This window comes from Lutra lutra, chromosome 3 (genome assembly GCF_902655055.1).
Source record: "Lutra lutra chromosome 3, mLutLut1.2, whole genome shotgun sequence".
Taxonomy (NCBI): domain Eukaryota; kingdom Metazoa; phylum Chordata; class Mammalia; order Carnivora; family Mustelidae; genus Lutra; species Lutra lutra.
This window is the reverse complement of record NC_062280.1, coordinates 17,776,078-17,795,253: the sequence shown is the minus strand read 5'-3', so window position 1 is coordinate 17,795,253 and position 19,176 is coordinate 17,776,078. Positions and strand designations below refer to the sequence as shown.

Sequence of the window (19,176 nt, the reverse complement as noted above, 5' to 3'; positions counted from 1 at the left end):
AATCCGTAATTGTTTAACAGGATTGCAAGCCAGGTAGCTGCTTTGGACCTTGGCTATAAACCTGGGGTGGAAGCAATTCGTAAGAACCCTCCCAAAGTGCTATTTCTCCTGGGAGCAGATGGAGGTTGTATCACTCGGCAGGATTTGCCAAAGGATTGTTTCATTATTTATCAAGGTAAGTAGTGTCTGTGACACTAGAAACAGAAAAGAATCCTACATTGTGTAGATTAGAAACTGTACGGCAATACATTTAGTCAAATGAATATTTTCCATTCAGGAGTTATACACACACACACCTTAGTATTTTTTAAACTAAATCATAGGTTTTATTAGTTATATAGCTGATAGTGCTGTTAAGAATTTACCTGGTGGGGTGCCTGCATGGCTCAGTCAGTTTTAAGCATCTGCCTTCATGGTTCATGTCATGATTCCAGAGTCCTGGGATCGAGCCCCACATCGGGCTCCCTGCTCAGAGGGAGCCGGTTCCTCCCCCTCCCTCTGCCCCCGCCCAAATACATGGGGACTCTCAAATAAATAAATAAACAAAATCTAAGGGAAAAAAAAAAGAATGATTACCTGATGATATTTGATAACAAAGATTGAGAAGAAACCTAAATACCTCAGTAATAGGAATGGTTAAATAATGATTTATTTATACAGTTAAATGTTATGTAATATGATTTACTTATACAGTTAAATGTTAGTTTATGTTATTAAAATTCAACTTTTCAAAGAATATTTGGCATTATTATATAATCAGAGGAAAGCACTTTTACATAAATGGTAGAAAGTTTTAAAATCATGAATATAAGGCACCTGGGTGGCTCAGTGGGTTAAAGCCTCTGCCTTCGGCTCAGGTCCTGATCCCGGGGTCCTGGGATTGAGCCCCACATCGGGCTCTCTGCTCAACAGGGAGCCTGCTTCTCCCTCTCTCTCTGCCTGCCTCTCTGCCTGCTTGTGATCTCTGTCTGTCAAATAAATAAAAAATAAAATCTTTTAAAGAAAAGAAGAAAAGAAATATATTTGATAGTACTTCTCCAGGTTTTTTGTGTTTGACTTCCTTTTTTTTGAACTCTCACTCATTGTAAATATAATAAAGTTTCCTTAGAATAAATGGAGTCCAGAATATTCCTGGATATTTTACAAAGAAGAGTATTACATAATTCTCCACTTCATTTTATACAAACACCATAAATTTGTAGTAGGCTTTTTTTTTTTTTAAAGATTTTATTTTTTTATCTGATGTTCATGTATGAAACCTAATCACTTTTTTGCTAAAATATAGTTTGCCATTTTCCATCTTTTCTCAGGACATCATGGTGACATCGGCGCTCCAATAGCTGATGTTATTCTCCCAGGCGCTGCTTACACAGAGAAGTCTGCTACTTATGTCAATACTGAGGGTCGAGCCCAGCAGACTAAAGTAGCAGTGACACCTCCTGGCTTGGCAAGAGAAGATTGGAAAATTCTAAGAGCCCTCTCTGAGGTATTTATTCTAAGTGATGCTGCTAATGGGATGTTTGCCTTGTTAGCTTGTCAAAATGATTTTCAGAGTCAAGGAGGATGCAAGTCTAATGTGCAGAGAGGTAATTGAATAACCTCTTTAAGACAAATGTATTCAGAAAATACGTGTTAGATATTGGTAGTTTTATTTTTGGCTTGTTTTTTTTTCCTAAAAACACTTATTTTAACTATTTTTATTATTAAAAAAAGCATGAGATTTAAAATAATATACAGTTTTCTGTAAACTTTGTATATGATCAATATTGGGTTAGCAAAACATTCAGATTTAGCATAGCATTATCTCTTTATTCATTTATTTCATACTAAATCTAATTTCTGAAGAGAAATTACTAATGTACTGACAGTTCCTTATGAATTAGAATTTTTGACAGTTGGGTTTTCCACTTAACCACTTAACGTACATGCGGATGGGTACCAGTAGAACTTACACTAGCACATTATTTCAGGATAGTAGCAGTTACGTATGATTTGAATTTTTTTTTTTTTAAGATTTTATTTATTTATTTGACAAACAGATCACAAGTAGGCAGAGAGGCAGGCAGAGAGAGAGAGGGAAGCAGGCTCCCCACTGAGCAGAGAGCCCGATGTGGGACTTGATGCCAGGACCCTGAGATCATGACCTGAGCTGAAGGCAGACGTTTAACCCACTGAGCCACCCAGGCGCCCTGATTTTAATTTTTTTCAGTACTAAAGCTTTATGTCGATTCTGAAGACCTATTTATAGATTGCAGGTATGACTCTTCCATATGATACTCTGGATCAAGTAAGGAACAGACTGGAAGAAGTCTCTCCGAATCTTGTCCGATATGATGATGTCGAAGGAGCCAATTATTTCCAACAAGCAAATGAGCTTTCTAAGGTAAAAATTTGCCTGTGTTCAGTTTTCATACTAGCGTATTCACTGATGTTAGTTTTCAGTTGTATTATTGACCTCATAATCCTTTTTTGCAGCTGGTGAACCAGCAACTTCTTGCTGATCCGCTTGTTCCGCCTCAGCTAACAATAAAAGACTTCTACATGACAGGTATGCATGTGTTAGTGCTCACTGCCAGGTATAAGGGAGGGAGGGAATAAGATCACCTAGTTTAGCATTATGATTCCAACCTGCTTATGAGAATATTTGATATTTTCTATTTAATTTTTGAAGACTTTGAAACATCAGAAGTAATGTAATTTATATTTTCTGATTTGACTCTAAATTTCTTTTCTTTCTGAAATGTAAGCAGATTTTAAGTATAAAATTTACTGTTGTGTATAAAGTCACCATATAGCAATTTAGGGAGAATTTTTTTAAGTGACAGCTGTGAAGGTTTTTCTGAGAATTACAGTAGAAACATCAAAACACTTAAATGTGAAGTATGTTAAAGAGTGCTTCTGATGGACATTGTTAGGGATGATTTTAAGGAATGTGGACTTACTGAAACTTGTTTACTGAAGATCTTACATTTGCTATAATGTAATATAACAGTTGATATATAACATCTGTGTTCTGAGCTAGTTGACAGATGATTTTAAATAATACTCTATCTAAAAGCAGATGGTATATTTAAAATTTTTTTAAGCTTATTAATCTGAGATTATTTTGGGTTTTTTTTAGTTATGTTATAAAAGTTGTTTGTTGTAGAATACATACCTAAGCCCAACGAGCAAAGAATAGTTACTATGATCCCCCTATCCAGAAATAGTTACTTTCATTTTCCTAAGATTTTGTCATACAGGGATATACACGTATATATTTAAAGAAAATATATGATTATTCATTTATTGGGTGGGAGGGGTTGACAGCTTCATTGAAATACCATTTACACACCATAAAATTCACTGAATTCAGTGGATTTTTGTTGTTATTTTCTTAAAGAATTTATTTGAGAGTGAGAGAGTGCATTCACGCACATATAGGAGTGGGGAGAAAGGGCAGAAGCAGAGGGAGAAGCAAACTCCCTACTGAACAGGGAGCCCAACCTGTTGCTAGATTCTAGGACCTGGGGATCATGACCTGAGCTGACTGGGCCACCCAGGCACCCCTAGATTCAGTGGATTTTAGTACACATACTATTTTATAAACTTTATTTCAGTAATAGTATTGTGTGCATATTTGTCCTATCTTTAGTACTTCTCTATTATAATTGTAATGGTTGTATACTGACATATTGTAGAACTGTATATAATTATTTAATCATTCCTAGGAGTACTTACTAAAACCATTTAGCATAGAAGGGGCTTATTTTCTGGATTTGTTGTTCTCACATTAGATACAGTTACATAGAATTTTACAGTCTTTTTTGTTGTTGTTCCTGAATGTGTGTAACAAGAAAGTTATACTGTGTGCTTATTTAAAAATTGTGCTATCAAAATGCACATTTTCTTAATATCTTTCAGACTCAATTAGCAGAGCCTCACAGACAATGGCCAAATGTGTCAAAGCTGTCACGGAGGGTGCCCAGGCAGTAGAGGAACCATCCATATGCTGAAACTTCTGCTAGGAGCCCCATGTTCTTACAGATAATTAATGGACAGTTATGTTGGAGTGATCTCCTACAGGTTTATCTCTTTAAAAAATAATCTGAATGATGTAATACTCAAGGTCGTACCTTGCTTATTTGAAAATGATGCTGCAGTTATCAGTGAACTTTGAGGTTTCAAAGACATATATGTATTGTGTGTAAACATTGTTAAATTGTTCAATAAAAAGTGTATACAGATGCTCTTTCACATAAAAGTATTGGCAGTCCTTGTGACACATAAAAAGAAAATTCTTAAAATATGAGTTTTTGTTTATTTTCGTTGGTATTTATGTTTGTAAAAATGGATGAAATAAGAAGAGCTTCCATCAGAACCCACTGGCTTCTAATGCTCAAGGAGGAATTTGAGCATTCTGTCAAACAGGGTAAATAGAAAAAGTATGTGTAACATAATCACACATCAGATATGTATCTTGGACAGCTATAACTAATAATAATCATAATAATGATAGGTAATGATTATTCAGCTTTTTCTATGTGCTGAGCACTCTGGTTGTACATGCATTATCTTGTTTTGTCCTTGCTACAACTCTGTGAGGTAGTGCTATCTCATTTTACAGACGAAGACACTGAAGCCTGGGGATATTTGGTAGCTTGCCCAAGGTCACAGAAAAATAGTTAAGGACTCTAGTGTGGTTCCAGAGCTCATTGTTCTTACCTGCTACACATAATTCCCTCCCATTAATACAGATCTTAGGTTGTTATTTCTAAGAATTAGCAGTGAGAAGGTTAATGGATAGTACATCTTCATGTTTTCTCTTGAACCTGTTTATATGCCACGGTGATTTCTGTGAAATTTTTCTTTGTATAAGAGATTATCACACACGTACCACTGGAGTGATGGAGTTAAGGGATATAATTTCGGTCTTTGTTGATGTTCCGTATTCATTATATTAACCATCTGCAGTTTTAAATCAACTAAATTACTCCAGTAATAGAACACAAAACTAACAGCTTTTATAATTTTCAGTTGTTAAAACAAAATGGAGGTAAACGTTTATAATTAATCAGGAGATAATTTAAAGCCATATTAAATGTTTTTCAAAATCTATGGTCAGAATCCTAATCCTTTTGTTCTGTAACCCTTATTCCTGCTTTCCCTAAAGACTTAGCCCAATTATAGGATGTGATATTCTTGATACAACAATAAGATTTTTCAAATAGTAGTAGGTCTTTGATGCTTTATCTTCAAAAAGATAAACTGTACAGAATGTCACCTGTAATTTTTTTCCAAACTGTTTATTTTTTCAATAGAGATACATTATGAAGTATATTTTGCTTAAAGTACTTAAAATTCTAAGTTGCCTGAAATTGTACAAATTCTTTCTGAAAGTCTTTGAATTCAGTACAAACTTTTTGTCCCCCTCTACTTTCTTTACCCCTTAGCACTGTAGCTGACCTCAAGGGGCCATATGCTGCCAGTTTTGTATTCTACACAGTAATTTTCAGTGAATGTGTGTAGACTTCATAGACCTGTTGGTGACGGAATATTGTGTTCAAATGGAGAAAAGGTGATTATATGACCAAGATGGTTCAGAATCCTTGGGCTGCCATCTAGGCAACATGTGTTGAACTTGTAATTCTATAAAGAATACCTTGTCTGCTGTAAGTAGTGCCCAGTAAAATTGGCTGGTTTTTACATAAAATAAACATGAAAGTCTGTCTAATGGGGCACTTATTAATCCTATAAAACTAAATATTAAGGTTATTGTGAACATAAACATTAAAGGTGGTTGCTAGGGGGGAAAAGGCTTTCTGAAGAAGAGCCCCCAAATAGAAGAAAAATACATAAAGGTGAGAATAACCTGGCTGATATAATTATGATTCTAAGTAATGAAACAATGAGAAAGTTACAGAGCTCAAGATTCCTTTGGGTGAAGAAGGCAATGTGGAAATACCCTCTCATTTAAAGCGGACCTAAATATGTATCACTAAAGTTTTAAGTACATTATGTCTAATTTTCACAAAAACCCTGCAAACAATAGGTATTGAGACCTAAGAAATACCAAATAATTTGCCTAAAGCTGCAGAGTTCGAGACAAAGGCAAGGGAGTTTAATTAGAGATATCTGATTGTCCCACGTTGCCTCAAATATAAACCTCTCGGACAGCTATGAAAATTGAGTAGATGTGCAAGAAAGATTTTAAAGCCTAAGCTCTATGCAAAATGCTTCCCAATTTTATTATGAATTGTATTATAACAAATACATTAATAAAAAGTGTGAGGCCCTCTTAGTAATACCCAGTATACAGTCATTTGTTATTGTTTGTTGCTGAGTTATTTAAACACCACTTCTTGCTGGGCCAGAACTTTGGAAAGGTTACTAAGAAAAATTTGAAGATTATTTCTTCATTTGTAAAATGGGGATAAAAATAGAATACTTATATTTACCTCTACCCCATACTGTTATTACGAGGATTAGGTCAGAAAACCTATGAAACTCTTAGCTTACTTCCTGACACAGTACATGTTCAATGTGCTCAATAACAAGACCATCATTATAGGGAAATGTGTATTCAAAATTTTTCTAACAGTTCGGGGTTGCAGGGAACCATCCATGGGAGTTTTGTTACTGTTTTTTTAAACTAAGCTCTGTACCCAACATGGGGCTCAAACTCAGAAGAGATCAGCAGTCACTCTACTGACTGAACCAGGCAGGCACCCCCAAGGGAGTTCCTGATCCTAAAATTAAAAGTCCCCATTCTAAATAAATGAAGTGAAAAACTCAAACTATGGTTGTGAGGGAAAGTCATGCCTAATAAAACCTCCAGCTTTTATTTTTTATTTTTATTTTTTTAAGATTTTATTTATTTATTTGACAGAGAGAGATCACAAGTAGACGGAGAGGCAGGCAGAGAGAGAGAGAGAGGGAAGCAGGCTTCTTGCTGAGTAGAGAGCCCGATGTGGGACTCGATCCCAGGACCCTGAGATCATGACGTGAGCCGAAGGCAGCGGCTTAACCCACTGAGCCACCCAGGCGCCCCACCAGCTTTTATTTTTATAAATAAAATGAAATGCATTCCTTTCTTAAGGCTCCAAAGAGTTAATGACTTATTCAAGGTCAACCTAATCAACAAAACACTGCTACTATATATATGTACATCCACCAAAGCTGTGAAAATGTATTAAGCAGAACTCTGTGCTTATTTTGATGGAATTTTTTTTTAATTTAAATTTTATTTATTTTTTTAAACATATAATATATTTTTATCCCCAGGGGTACAGGTCTGTGAATCGCCAGGTTTACACATTTCACAGCACTCACCATAGCACATACCCTCCCCAATGTCCATAACCCCACCCCCCTCTCCCAACCCCCCTCCCCCCATCAACCCTCAGTTTGTTTTGTGAGATTAAGAGTCACTTATGGTTTGTCTCCCTCCGGATCCCATCTTGTTTCATTTACTCTTCTCCTACCCCCTCGACCCCCCATGTTGCATCTCCTCTCCCTCATATCAGGGAGATCATATGATAGTTGTCTTTCTCCGACTGACTTATTTCGCTAAGCATGATACCCTCTAGTTCCATCCACGTCGTTGCAAATGGCAAGATTTCATTTCTTTTGATGGCTGCATAGTATTCCATTGTGTATATATACCACATCTTCTTTATCCATTCATCTGTTGATGGACATCTAGGTTCTTTCCGTAGTTTGGCTATTGTAGACATTGCTGCTATAAACATTCGGGTGCATGTGCCCCTTCGAATCACTATGTTTGTATCTTTAGGATAATATTTTGATGGAACTTTTACTGGTTGTAGGAAGATTTACTGAGTCTGTTGGGTTCTAAGGAAAATAATCTGATAAAGATCTATTGGAACAAAAAATTGTGTATAGACATATATATGGCCACCATTTAATAATGATGAAGGTAGCTGATAACTCCCTAATAATTTTTTAATAACTGAGACTTTAAAATATCTTAATAATTGCATAGTACTTTAATTAGCTTGCTTATTTAATTTAGCCCCAAGAGACAATGAGAAAATTATGACTAGAACTCAGGTCCAGATTTTAAGAGAATAGGATCTTGAAACCAAATACCTTTTACTTGAAGTGTTTGTAGATTTTACTAAAAAATTCTAAAGATTGATTTGCCTATGACATTCAAAATCTTCGATATCTTAATATTTGAAAAATAACCTATACTGGAAAGCATATGTTGGTACTGGAAAATGGTGAATGTGTGGTTTAGGACTAGTGATTAGTGAATTTTTTTTTTAATAGTCCATTTATTCATTTGACAGAGATCACAAGTAGGCAGAGAGGCAGGCAGAGAGAGGGGGGAAGCAGGCTCTCTGCCCACTGAGCAGAGAACCCGACGTGGGGCTTGATCCCAGGACCCCAAGATCATGATCCGAGCCGAAGGCAGAGGCCTAACCCACTGAGCCACCCAGGCACCCCTACAGTATTGAATTTTTAATTGGTATGTAAAGAGATCACAAGATGAAAACATTAATGTCCTTCCCAGGGCATGTACACCCAAATGTTTATAGCAGCAATGTCCACAATAGCCAAACTATGGAAAGAACCTAGATGTCCATCAACAGATGAATGGATAAAAGATGTGGTATATATACACAATGGAATACTATGCAGACATCAAAAGAAATGAAATCTTGCCATTTGCCAACTATGTGGATGGAACTAGAGGGTATTATCCTGAGCGAAATAAGTCAATCAGAGAAAGACAATTATCATATGATCTCCATGATATGAGGAATTTGAGAGGCAGAGTGGGAGGTTTGGGGGCTAGGGAAGGAAAAAATGAAACAAGATGGGATCAGGAGGGAGATAAACCATAAGAGACTCTTAATCTCACAAAACAAACTGAAGGGTGGTAGGGAGAGAGAGGTGGGGTAATGGACGTTGGGGAGGGTATGTGATACGGTAAGTGCTGTGAAGTGTGTAAGCCTGACGATTCACAGACCTGTACCTTTGGGGCAAGTAATACATTATATGTTAATAAAAATAATTAATTAAAAAAATTTAATGTCCTTAGAAGCATATAATTTGAGGTCTGAAAAGGACCGTAGAAAGAAACCTAGTGTTTCTGTGTGTGTGTGTTTTTTTTTGTTTGTTTGTTTTAAGTAGGCTCCATGCTGATGGAGCCCCACATGAGGCTTGAACTCATAACCCTGAGGTCAAGACCTGAACTGAGATCAAGAGCCAGATACTAAAAATAAAAATAAAAAAAATTATAAAAAAAAAAAAAAGAGCCAGATACTCGGGGCGCCTGGGTGGCTCAGTGGGTTAAAGACTCTGCCGTCGGCTCAGGTCATGATCTCAAGAGTCCTGGGATCGAGCCCCACATCAAGCTCTCTGCTCAGCAGGGCTCCTGCTTCCTCCTCTCTCTCTCTGCCTGCCTCTCTGCCTACTTGTGATCTCTGTCTGTCAAATAAATAAATACAATCTTAAAAAAAAAAAAAAGCCAGATACTCGGGGCACACAGGTGGCCCAGTTGTTAGGCGTCTGCTTTCAGCTTGGGTTATGGTCCCAGGGTCCTGGGATGGAGCCCCACAACGGGCTCCCTGCTCAGCAGGAAGCCTGCTGCTCCCTCTCCCACTCGCTCTGCTTGTATTCTCTCTTTCGCCGTCTCTCTCTCTCAAATAAATAAAATGTTAAAAAAAAAAAAAAAAAGCTAGACATTGTACTGACTAAGGTAGCCGGGTGTCCCAAGAAATCTAGTGTTACATGTGCATTTTGTAGTTGTGGAAATGGAAGCCAGAGAGAATTAGAGAAAAATTAGGGCAGGTTTTTTGGGTTGAACCAGCTCTTCTGACTCCTGGTTCAGTGACATCTCAAAGCCTTAAATTCAGCTTTGAGATTTATGAAACATTTGCAGAGTATTGTGTGCCAAGTGTAATATTAGGAGAAATGCACTTCAGTTTGTGTCCTCAAGAAGCTAACTGTGTAGTAAAAGATCTGTAAACATCAATTATAGTAATGTCAACATTTGAATACAGGTATACATAAGAGTGGTGGCCATGATTGAACCTGACAAAATTTTAAAGCTTAGTGATACCCAGGGTTAGCCATTATCTGGAGAAACAGATAAACTCATACACTGTATGATATCCATCAAAATTTTATTCTTATTTATTTTTTAAGATTTTTTTTTTTTTTTTTTTTTGAGAGAGTGCGAGGGGGAGAGGCAGAGGGAGAGAAGGAATCCTCAAGTAGACTCCCTGCAGAGCACAGAACCCAACACTGGGCCTGATCTCAGGAGCCCAAGATCATGACCTGAGCTGAAATCAAGAGTTGGCCTCTCAACCGACTGAGCCACCCACATGCCCCAAAAACATTTTTAAAGATTTTATTTTTAAATAATCTCTACACCCAACATGGGGCTCGAACTCGGTCCTGAGATCAAGAGTCCCATGCTGCAGTGACTGAGCCAGCCAGGTACCACCCCATCAAAATTTTAAATGCCCATTTCTTAGACCAAACAATTCCACTTCCAGGAATTTACCGCAAAGATTACTAGCAGGAATTTGCAAAGACTTAAGTAGAATGCACATTCACATTGGTCATCAAATAAAATGAAAAAAATTTAAATGTCCATCAATGGAGGACATAAAATATTTTTGGTATAAAATATACACATGGTGGGACACCTGGGTGGCTCAGTTGATTAAGCCGCTGCCTTCGGCTCAGGTCATGATCCCAGCGTCCTGGGATTGAGCGTATCGGGCTCCTTGCTCAGTGGGAAGCCTGCTTCTCTCTCTGCCTCTGCCTGCCGCTCTGCCTGCTTGTGTTCTCCTGCGCTCGCTCTCTCGCTCTCTCTCTCTCTCTCTGACAAATAAATAAATAAAATCTTTAAATATATATATATATATATATATATACACATGGTTAAAAGCCTGAGCTAGATCTCCACTTGCTATTATGGAAAAAACTGCAAGATACATTAAAAACTTTAATTTTTTAAAAAGATTTTCTTTTAAATCTTTTTAAATATTTTTAAAATTGTGAGAGAGCACAAGCAGGGAAAGCAGCGGGCAGAAGGAGAGGGAGAGGAAGAAGCACTCCTGCTAGGGCTCCATCCCGGGACTCTGGGATCATGACCTGAGCCAAAGGCAGATGTCCAACCAACTGAGCCACCCAGGCGCCCCCATTAAGAACATTACGTGGCAATAATACGTATCTGTACTTAGATATATATGTTTACCTATATGTAAAAAGTAGTTCAGCAGAAAAAAAAATGTGACCTCTGGGTAGTTCAGCTAAAGTGAGGATAAAGAACAGGATTTTACACCTGTATCATTTGAACATTTGAGTTTTTACAGCAAGAATATTTTGCTTTTATAATTTGTAAACACATTGTTTAAATGACTATGTAGCAAACCAAAATATATAGGCTGATGAAAACTAAATATAGCAGGATACAAAATTCTGTGTATGTTACGTGTGGTAGGCAGCCTCTAAGATGGCCCGCGTGATGGTTGCCCGCTGGGATTCACGCCCTTATGTAATCCCCTCTCTTGGAGTGTGGGCTGGACTTACTGATTCACTCGTAATCATTAGGGATGTCCCTGCTGGGTTTTTAAGACTGGCTTCCATCTTGGACGTTCTCTGATTCTCTCCCTCTCGGATCACCACCTGGGATGTTGTGAGGACACATAAGCAGCCTCGGAAAAGGACCAGGTGGTAAGGAAGAGGACTACCTCCCAGCGACCATGTGACCGAGCTGAATCCTTTGACCCCAGTTCCGTTGAGATGACTCAAACCCGTACACTTCTAGATCCCCGACACACAGAAACCGAGATGCTAAATGTTTGTTGTTTTTAGCCACTAGGTTTTGGGTTATTTTGTTATGTAATAATAGATAACTATAACAGCAAAAGCATGTGGCAGGATGACCCGCATACAATGCCTGATCCATGTGGGAATACAAAGACCTGACCTTCTAGACCCACTGGGCGACAACTCTGGAAGGCTGTCTGAGCTCTAAGCTCTCTGTGGGGTTGGCTGAGATTGTCATCGGGGCTGCAATCGCAGATTAGCTTTCCCTCTGCTCATTCCTGCTTTCTTTCCCTCCCTTACAGTGTCGACCTCCAGGGAACTCATTAATAAATGTTCTGTACATTACACTCTTCTCAGAGTCTGCTACCTGGGGAATCCAATCCGTGATCACCATCCAGAACATCTATGTATCCTAGAGAGCTACTCCAAATATCACTGTCTCGGCCAGCAAGACATTCGTGAGCGAGAGGAAGCAGGGAACAAGCTCTAAACATTTTATTGACATGACTCGGAAATTACGTCACTTCCACTCAAATATCATAGGTAAGAATTACAGCCACATTCACCTGCAAAAGAGGAAGCTGGGAAATGGACCTTCTAGTCACGTAGTCATCTACCCAACTAACTGAAACAGATTCTAAGAGAAGTGCTCTAGTTTTGTTTTTGCTGTGTAAGAAACTAACCCAAAACGTAATGGTGTAAAACAGCAACCGTCTTATTACACTCAGGAGATGATTCAAGATACAGAAAGGACACAGCAGAGATGGGAGTGAGTCATCTCTGGCAGGCCAGAACCCCAGCTGGATGGCTGCGGTACTGGAGGTTGACTCAGACAGCTGGGGCCTGGAGCAGCTGTTAGTGGGAAGATCCAGTTCCCAGATAGCATCTTTGCTCTCCCGTTTGGCTCCTGGGCTGGAATGATAGAAAGACTGGTTCAGAGGGGACTGTCTTCCAGAGCATCTACTTGTGGCCTATTCCGCAGGACAGTCTCAGGACAATTGTGCTTGCAGAGTGCTCAGGGCTCCAAGAGCAAGACCAGTGAGGAAGGTTTTTAATACTTAACCTTGGAACTTATATAGCTTCACTTGCACTATCCTTTACTGGTCAAGTCAGTCTGGCCAGAGCCCACCCAGATTCAAGGGGAGGAAACATATATCCCATGGGAGGAGTGTCGAAGAATTAAAACCACTGCAAGGGTAGATACTGGGGGACAATTAGTTTCTGCCACAGGCCCTTTATCTGTACCACAGCAACGAAGAAGGAGACACAGAGAGAAAAGAAGACAGACCAACTATAAATTTTTTTATTGATTTATTTTTAAATTATTATTATATGTAAATATATTATTATTATTACTATTTTTTAGAGAGGGGGAAGGAGAGCAAGAATGAGAGAGCACAGGGTTGAGGGGGAGGGAGAGAGAGAGAATATATATCTATATATATTTTGTTTGTTTTTGAGAGAGAGGGGGGCAGAGAGAGAGGGAGAAAGAAAATCCCAAGCAGGCTCCACACCCAGGATAGAGTCCAACTTGGGGCTCGATCTCACAACCTTGAGATCATGACCTGAGCTGAAATCAAGAGTTGGATGCTTAATTGACTGAGCCACTCAGGCAGCCCAGATGGAAGTTTCTATAATATACCAGTTAATCTGTAGCTTTTTTCTAATTGCCACATACACAGCTCCACTGCTTTTGTATCCAGAATAGAGTTGCTAAGACCTTTATCATATATAGGATAGAGCTGAAGCCCTTCCTGAAGGGAAATGTTCTTTGTGGGATTAAAGCTGTTTACAGGAGGAATGAGTCTCTGGTAGGTTGCTTACCGATTGTCCAGCTTGGGTTGCTATAGATTGGGTAACCACTAGGTCCTAACAAAGTAGTGTTCCTCATGGAACATATTTAGTATCATAGTTTGAGTACCATAGTGGTACCCAAACTAGTTCTCTAAGGTCTTCCATTCCATTTCCGCTTTATAAAATTTAATATATTATTCAGCAGGATAAGTAACCTCCCTGTCAAACAATGTACTGTACATTATTAATATGTTTTTTTTTTTCCTGAATTAAAAAAAGAAAGGTTTTGGGCACACCTGGGTGGTTCAAGTCAGTTAAGTGTCTGCCGTCAACTCAGGTCATGATCACAGGGTCCTGGGATTGAGCCTCACATCAGGCTCCCTGATCAGCCAGGAGCCTGCTTCTCCCTCTGCCTGCTGCTCCCCCTGCTGTGCTCACTCTCTCTGACAAATAAATAAATAAAACCTTTAAAAAAAAGTAAGTTTTGTTTTTTTTTTTTTTTAATTACAAGGGAAAACTTGGACAGGAACTGAGCCTACTGGGATCTTTAAACTCTCCCAAGATTTTGGGATTTTCCTCATGTTCCTAGGGGTAGGGTGACCTTGTCCCATTGCTCTAGAACAGCAGCATCCACTTTGCTGCTGGGAAGTCCTGGGATAATGTTGAAAGCCTAAAGGGAGCAATGAAGCGTGACTAAATTTCATTAATCTCAATTGCCCCTGTCAAGGAGAATAAAGGCCACATTTTATTTATTTATTTATTTATTTGGCCTGTTTCTGTTTCTTTTTTAGGACTAGAAGCAATGTAGGGGTGCTTGGATGGTTCAGTCAGTTGAACGTCTGTCTTTGGCTTGACTGCTGACCCCAGGATCCTGGGATTGCTCCTTGCATTGGGCTCCCTGCTCAGTGAGGAGTTTGCTTCTCCCACTTCCTCTGCCTGCTGCTGCCCCTGCTCTCTCTCTCTCTCTCTCTCTCTCTCTCTCACTGTGTCAAATAAATAAAAAGCTTAAAAAAAAAAAAAGACTAGAAGCAACCTGGTCTTTGTCTGAGGTACAACATTATGTAGATAAAGGTTTTTTTTTTTTTTTAAAGGTTTTATTTATTTATTTGACAGACAGAGCTCACAAGTAGACAGAGAGGCAGGCAGAGAGACAGGAAGGGAAGCAGGCTCCCCACCGAGCAGAGAGCCCGATGCGGGGCTTGATCCCGGGACCCCAGGATCACGACCTGAACTGAAGACAGAGGCTTTAACCCACTGAGCCACCCAGGCGCCCTGATAAAGTTAAATAATAGGATAACATATGCCTTCCTATATAGCTCCCCAAACCCCAAACTACAATTCCCATAAAGCATGAAGTGGAAATGTATTGTTTGCTTAGTAGCAGGAACTAAACAGCCACACCCCATCATGGGATGGGGCTTGTTTTGTACCTGCCAACCCAGAGGGAATGAGGAGGGAAGGGTAGTGTATCCCTGGGCAGCAGCATTCCCTTGGGAAGTGGGGATTATTCCTCAGTAACACCTGTGTAGGTCCTCATTCTGTGACCTATGCCCTCCCCGTGTTTACCCACCTTCCTAGCCAAATGCGTGTGTCCATCTGTCGAAACCTTTTGTTCCACCGAAGATGAGATGTGTTCCTTACTCCTTTCACTCTCTCTATCTCTAGCTCTACCTAGTATTTCCCTCTCACAGCATTTCCACACATTGGTGAGGTACATTTCCTACCAGTTCGAATTTATCGTTGTCCTCCCATGGACTCTACCTCTTCTTCACTGTGACTCACTGCATTGCCCTTTGGCAAAACTAGGACAATTCTCATTCAAAGCTGGAGTATTAGGACAATAATCGGGAATTGTTTTAGGAACGTGTGGTGCCATGTATCAATCAATTGATGGCCAAAAAAGAGATGCCTAACCATTTTTAATAATATATTTGAGTCTTGAGAATCCATATCTTATTCCACTGTGAACGTTCTGATTGGAATTTGTTCTTCCATTCATATTTTATGGTTTAATTCATTAAGTCCCTGTACAAGAAAAGCAGTTTTAAGAAGGAAAATGAAAAACACCCTAAGACGGTAGGAAACCTTTCTGCTAGGTGAACCACCAAAGAGATTATTAGGAGCTTGTATGCTTTTAACAGCCACCTCCTAATATCCTTAGTAGCTTTATGATTAAGGCTACTAGGCAAGGGCTATGCCGATTCAATTTTATTCCCACAGCAGTACCCAACCTGCTCTCTCTCTATATATATTTTAAGATTTTATTTATTTGAGAAAGAGAACACAAGCAAGGGGAGCTGCAGAGGGAGAGGGAGAAGCAGGTTACCCCCCAAGCAGGGAGCCTCACGTGGGGCTCCATCCCAGGACCCTGGGTTCATGACCCAAGTAGAAGACTGAGCCACCCCGGTGCCCCATGCTCTCTATATTTGAACATTCTGATGTTAACTCAAGTTATTATGTCTGATGCTCAAGGTTGAGTAGATCAAGTCAACTGCTCATCCTTGGGAATAACAAGTAATTTTTTCCGGGCTCCAAGATACTATGATTAGGACACTGGGCAAGGTTTTCCTAAATTGGTCCATTTGCCCAGAAGAGGTCATTCCTGTCCCTGTGGGAGTACCTCTCTCCCAGAGAGCTGCACTGACTCACCCTCTGACTGAGCACGATTACACACAATAAATGGTTGAGAAATTATTGTCTGTGATGCAGGAAAGAACATGGACGCAGCTAGTAACCAAAAAGATACAGATCTGTTCCCCATTGGGGCCATCGTTCTTTCCCTGAACGCACTCACAAAGAAGTGAGAAGTGTTGGCTATCCTCCTTCACTCTCACACTCCAGATGCTCCCAAGCCTTTCACCTTCCTACTCCAAGACCCCCAAACGCCTTTTCTACCAGAATTCAAAGAATTTGCTCTTTTTTCTTCAATATATATGCACCAAGTTTAGCCAAGTTAAGTTTAGCCAAATTTTGTCTTGGGTGCTGGAGGGAAGGAGACACACAAGTTGGCAGAGATTGCTTTCTGGTTAAGTAGAGTACACAGAGCGTTTTGTTTAAAATAGTTACCTAGTGTTCCACTGTGCACCTCTGCCAAAATGTATCCCAATCCCCTGTCAATAACGATAACTAAAATGTATTGAGCCTATACCATGGATTAGGTACAGTTCTTTTTTTTTTTTTTAAAGATTTTATTTATTTATTTGAAACAGAGAGAAAGAGATCACAAGTATGCAGAGAGGCAGGCATAGAGAGAGAGAGGAGAAAGCAGGCTCCCCGCTGAGCAGAGAGCCCGATGCGGGCCTCGATCCCAGGACCCTGAGATCATGACCTGAGCCGAAGGCAGAGGCTTAACCCACTGAGCCACCCAGGCGCCCTAGGTGCAGTTCTAAGTATCACAGCCCAGTGAAATAAATTCCGTTATTAGCTCCACATTACAGGTGGGCAAACCAAAAGCACAGTGGGGTAATCTCTTCATGATCACACAGCTACTAAATTGTGGAGATGGGATTTGAATCCAGCTAATTCTTTTTTTTTTTAATTAAAGGTTTTATTTATTTATTTGAGAGAGAGAGAGAAAGCGAGCATGAGCAGGGACAGGGGCAGAGGCAGAGGGAGAAGCAGATTCCTTGCAGAACAGGAGCCGAGGGACTCCACCCCAGGATCCTGGAATCATGACCCAAGCTAAAGGCAGATGCTGAACCGATTGAGCCACCCAGACGCCACCCCGAAAGACAATTTTTTGTACTTTATCTTTCCCCTAAATAATGAATATCTATGTCTTCTTTAGAACTATGTTCATAACATGGCTTAAGGTCTTAAAATTTGATCTTGGGTAAACTAATAAGCAAATCATGCAGAGCAGAGTCCGAAGTTGTCTAGTTTGTCATATGCTGAGTAACTGCCTCTCTACTAATCTGGAAAATACAGAAATGTAGAAAATAATCCATTTATTGATTAGTAACCCTTATGCTGTATAATTTATTGGTCCTTTCAGATACTATCTTCTATTTCTTTAAAATTATTGATAGACATTGGTATTTGTGAATCACTTCCAAGTGATTAGCTGTTTAGTAGAAATTAGTCATGTTGTCATATATTTGCTGACAAAAACTTCCAAATTATATTTTAGATTATGTGCATTTTATTGGACTATATAAGTCACATTTCATAAATTTCATCTTCTAAAACTTTCAATTATCTTGAATAATGTCCCTTCTTGTTGAATATACCTATATTTCAGACTTGCACAAATGTGGATATAAATTAAATCCATTTTTCTCCCATATATATATATATATATATATATATATATATGGCAGACAGCAATTCTGCCACATATATATATATATATATATAGTTGTTGTTTTGTTTTTAAGTAATCTCTACGCCCAAATGGGACTCAAACTCACGACCCTGAGATCTAGAGTCACATGTTCTACTGACTGAGCCAGACAGGTGCCCCTAGATTTATATGTTTTGTAAACTTGATTGAGAAATATCTACAAATTTCAACATGAAAATATCTGAGTCTTGGGCACTTGGGTGGCTTGGTCATTAAGCACCTGCCTTTGGCTCAGGTCATGATTCCAGAGTCGGGATCAAGTCCCGCATCAGGCTCCCTGCTCAGTGGGGAGACTGCTTCTCCCTCTGCCTGCTGCTCCCCTGCTTGTGGGCACGCCCTCTCTCTGGCAAATAAATATTAAAAAATATATGCATATGTTTTATTCTTGGGTGTCCTGGAATAGAATAACTACACATTTCTGTGAATGACACCTGTACACAGTCAAATGTAGAAATGACGTAAACGTGAAAAACATTCCTTTTTTTTTATTTAAAAGATTTTATTTATTAATTTGACAGAGAGAGACACAGCAAGAGAGGGAACACAAACAAGGGCAGTGGGAGAAGGAGAAGCAGGCCTCTCACTGAGCAGGGAGCCCAGTGCGGGACTCGATCCCAGGACGCTGGGATCATGACCCAAGCCAAAGGCAGGCTTAAAGACTGAGCTATCCAGGCGCCCCAAAAACATTCTTTCTGATTAGGTGTGAATAGTATATATTTTTAAGAATTTGTCAACAGCCGAAATTTACTTAGTGAAGAGTTTCCTTTCAGGATTCTTCCAAGAACTGGAAAAATAATGCTGTTTCAGCCCATTTGGGTTGCTATCACAAAATACCACAGACTGGGGAGCTTATAAATGAATTTTGACAGCTCCAGAGCCTGGAAATCCACTGTCAGGGTGCCAGAGTGGTCAGGTCTGGCGAAGGCCCTTTCTAGGTTGCACACTGCTGTCTCCTGCTGTCATAGAAGCATTCATCCCATTCATGAAAAGCCCCATCCTCCTAATTAAAGTACCTCCCAAAGGCTCTACTTCCTAAAATCATCAACACTGGGTGTGAGGATGTCAACATATGAATTTTGAAGGGACACAAACATTCAAATCATAACAAATACTTAAATCGACAGCAGTCCTCCTCAGTTACGGGAAAGTAATCGCCAGTGGCAAGTGGCAATCCCCGGATACTAATATATAGTTCTACTGTACTCTGAGCAACTGTGCTGGGAGATAGACTGTCTCTAAGTCACGCT

The 19,176-nt window shown here is 39.5% G+C and overlaps 1 protein-coding gene across 4 annotated transcripts in view; it reads left to right on the top strand.

Annotated features, from left to right (window-relative positions):
* Positions 1–5,790, top strand: part of NDUFS1 (NADH:ubiquinone oxidoreductase core subunit S1) — a 30,680-nt gene extending 24,890 nt beyond the window's left edge. For all 4 annotated transcript variants that reach the window (XM_047720865.1, XM_047720864.1, XM_047720866.1 and 1 more), the window contains 5 exons: positions 21–175; positions 1,311–1,486; positions 2,249–2,383; positions 2,476–2,548; positions 3,904–5,790. In XM_047720865.1, coding sequence (XP_047576821.1) covers positions 21–175; positions 1,311–1,486; positions 2,249–2,383; positions 2,476–2,548; positions 3,904–3,995 — 631 coding nt within the window. In that variant the 3' untranslated portion in view covers positions 3,996–5,790. The remainder of the gene's footprint in view (positions 1–20; positions 176–1,310; positions 1,487–2,248; positions 2,384–2,475; positions 2,549–3,903) is intronic.
* Positions 5,791–19,176: the final 13,386 nt, after the last annotated feature.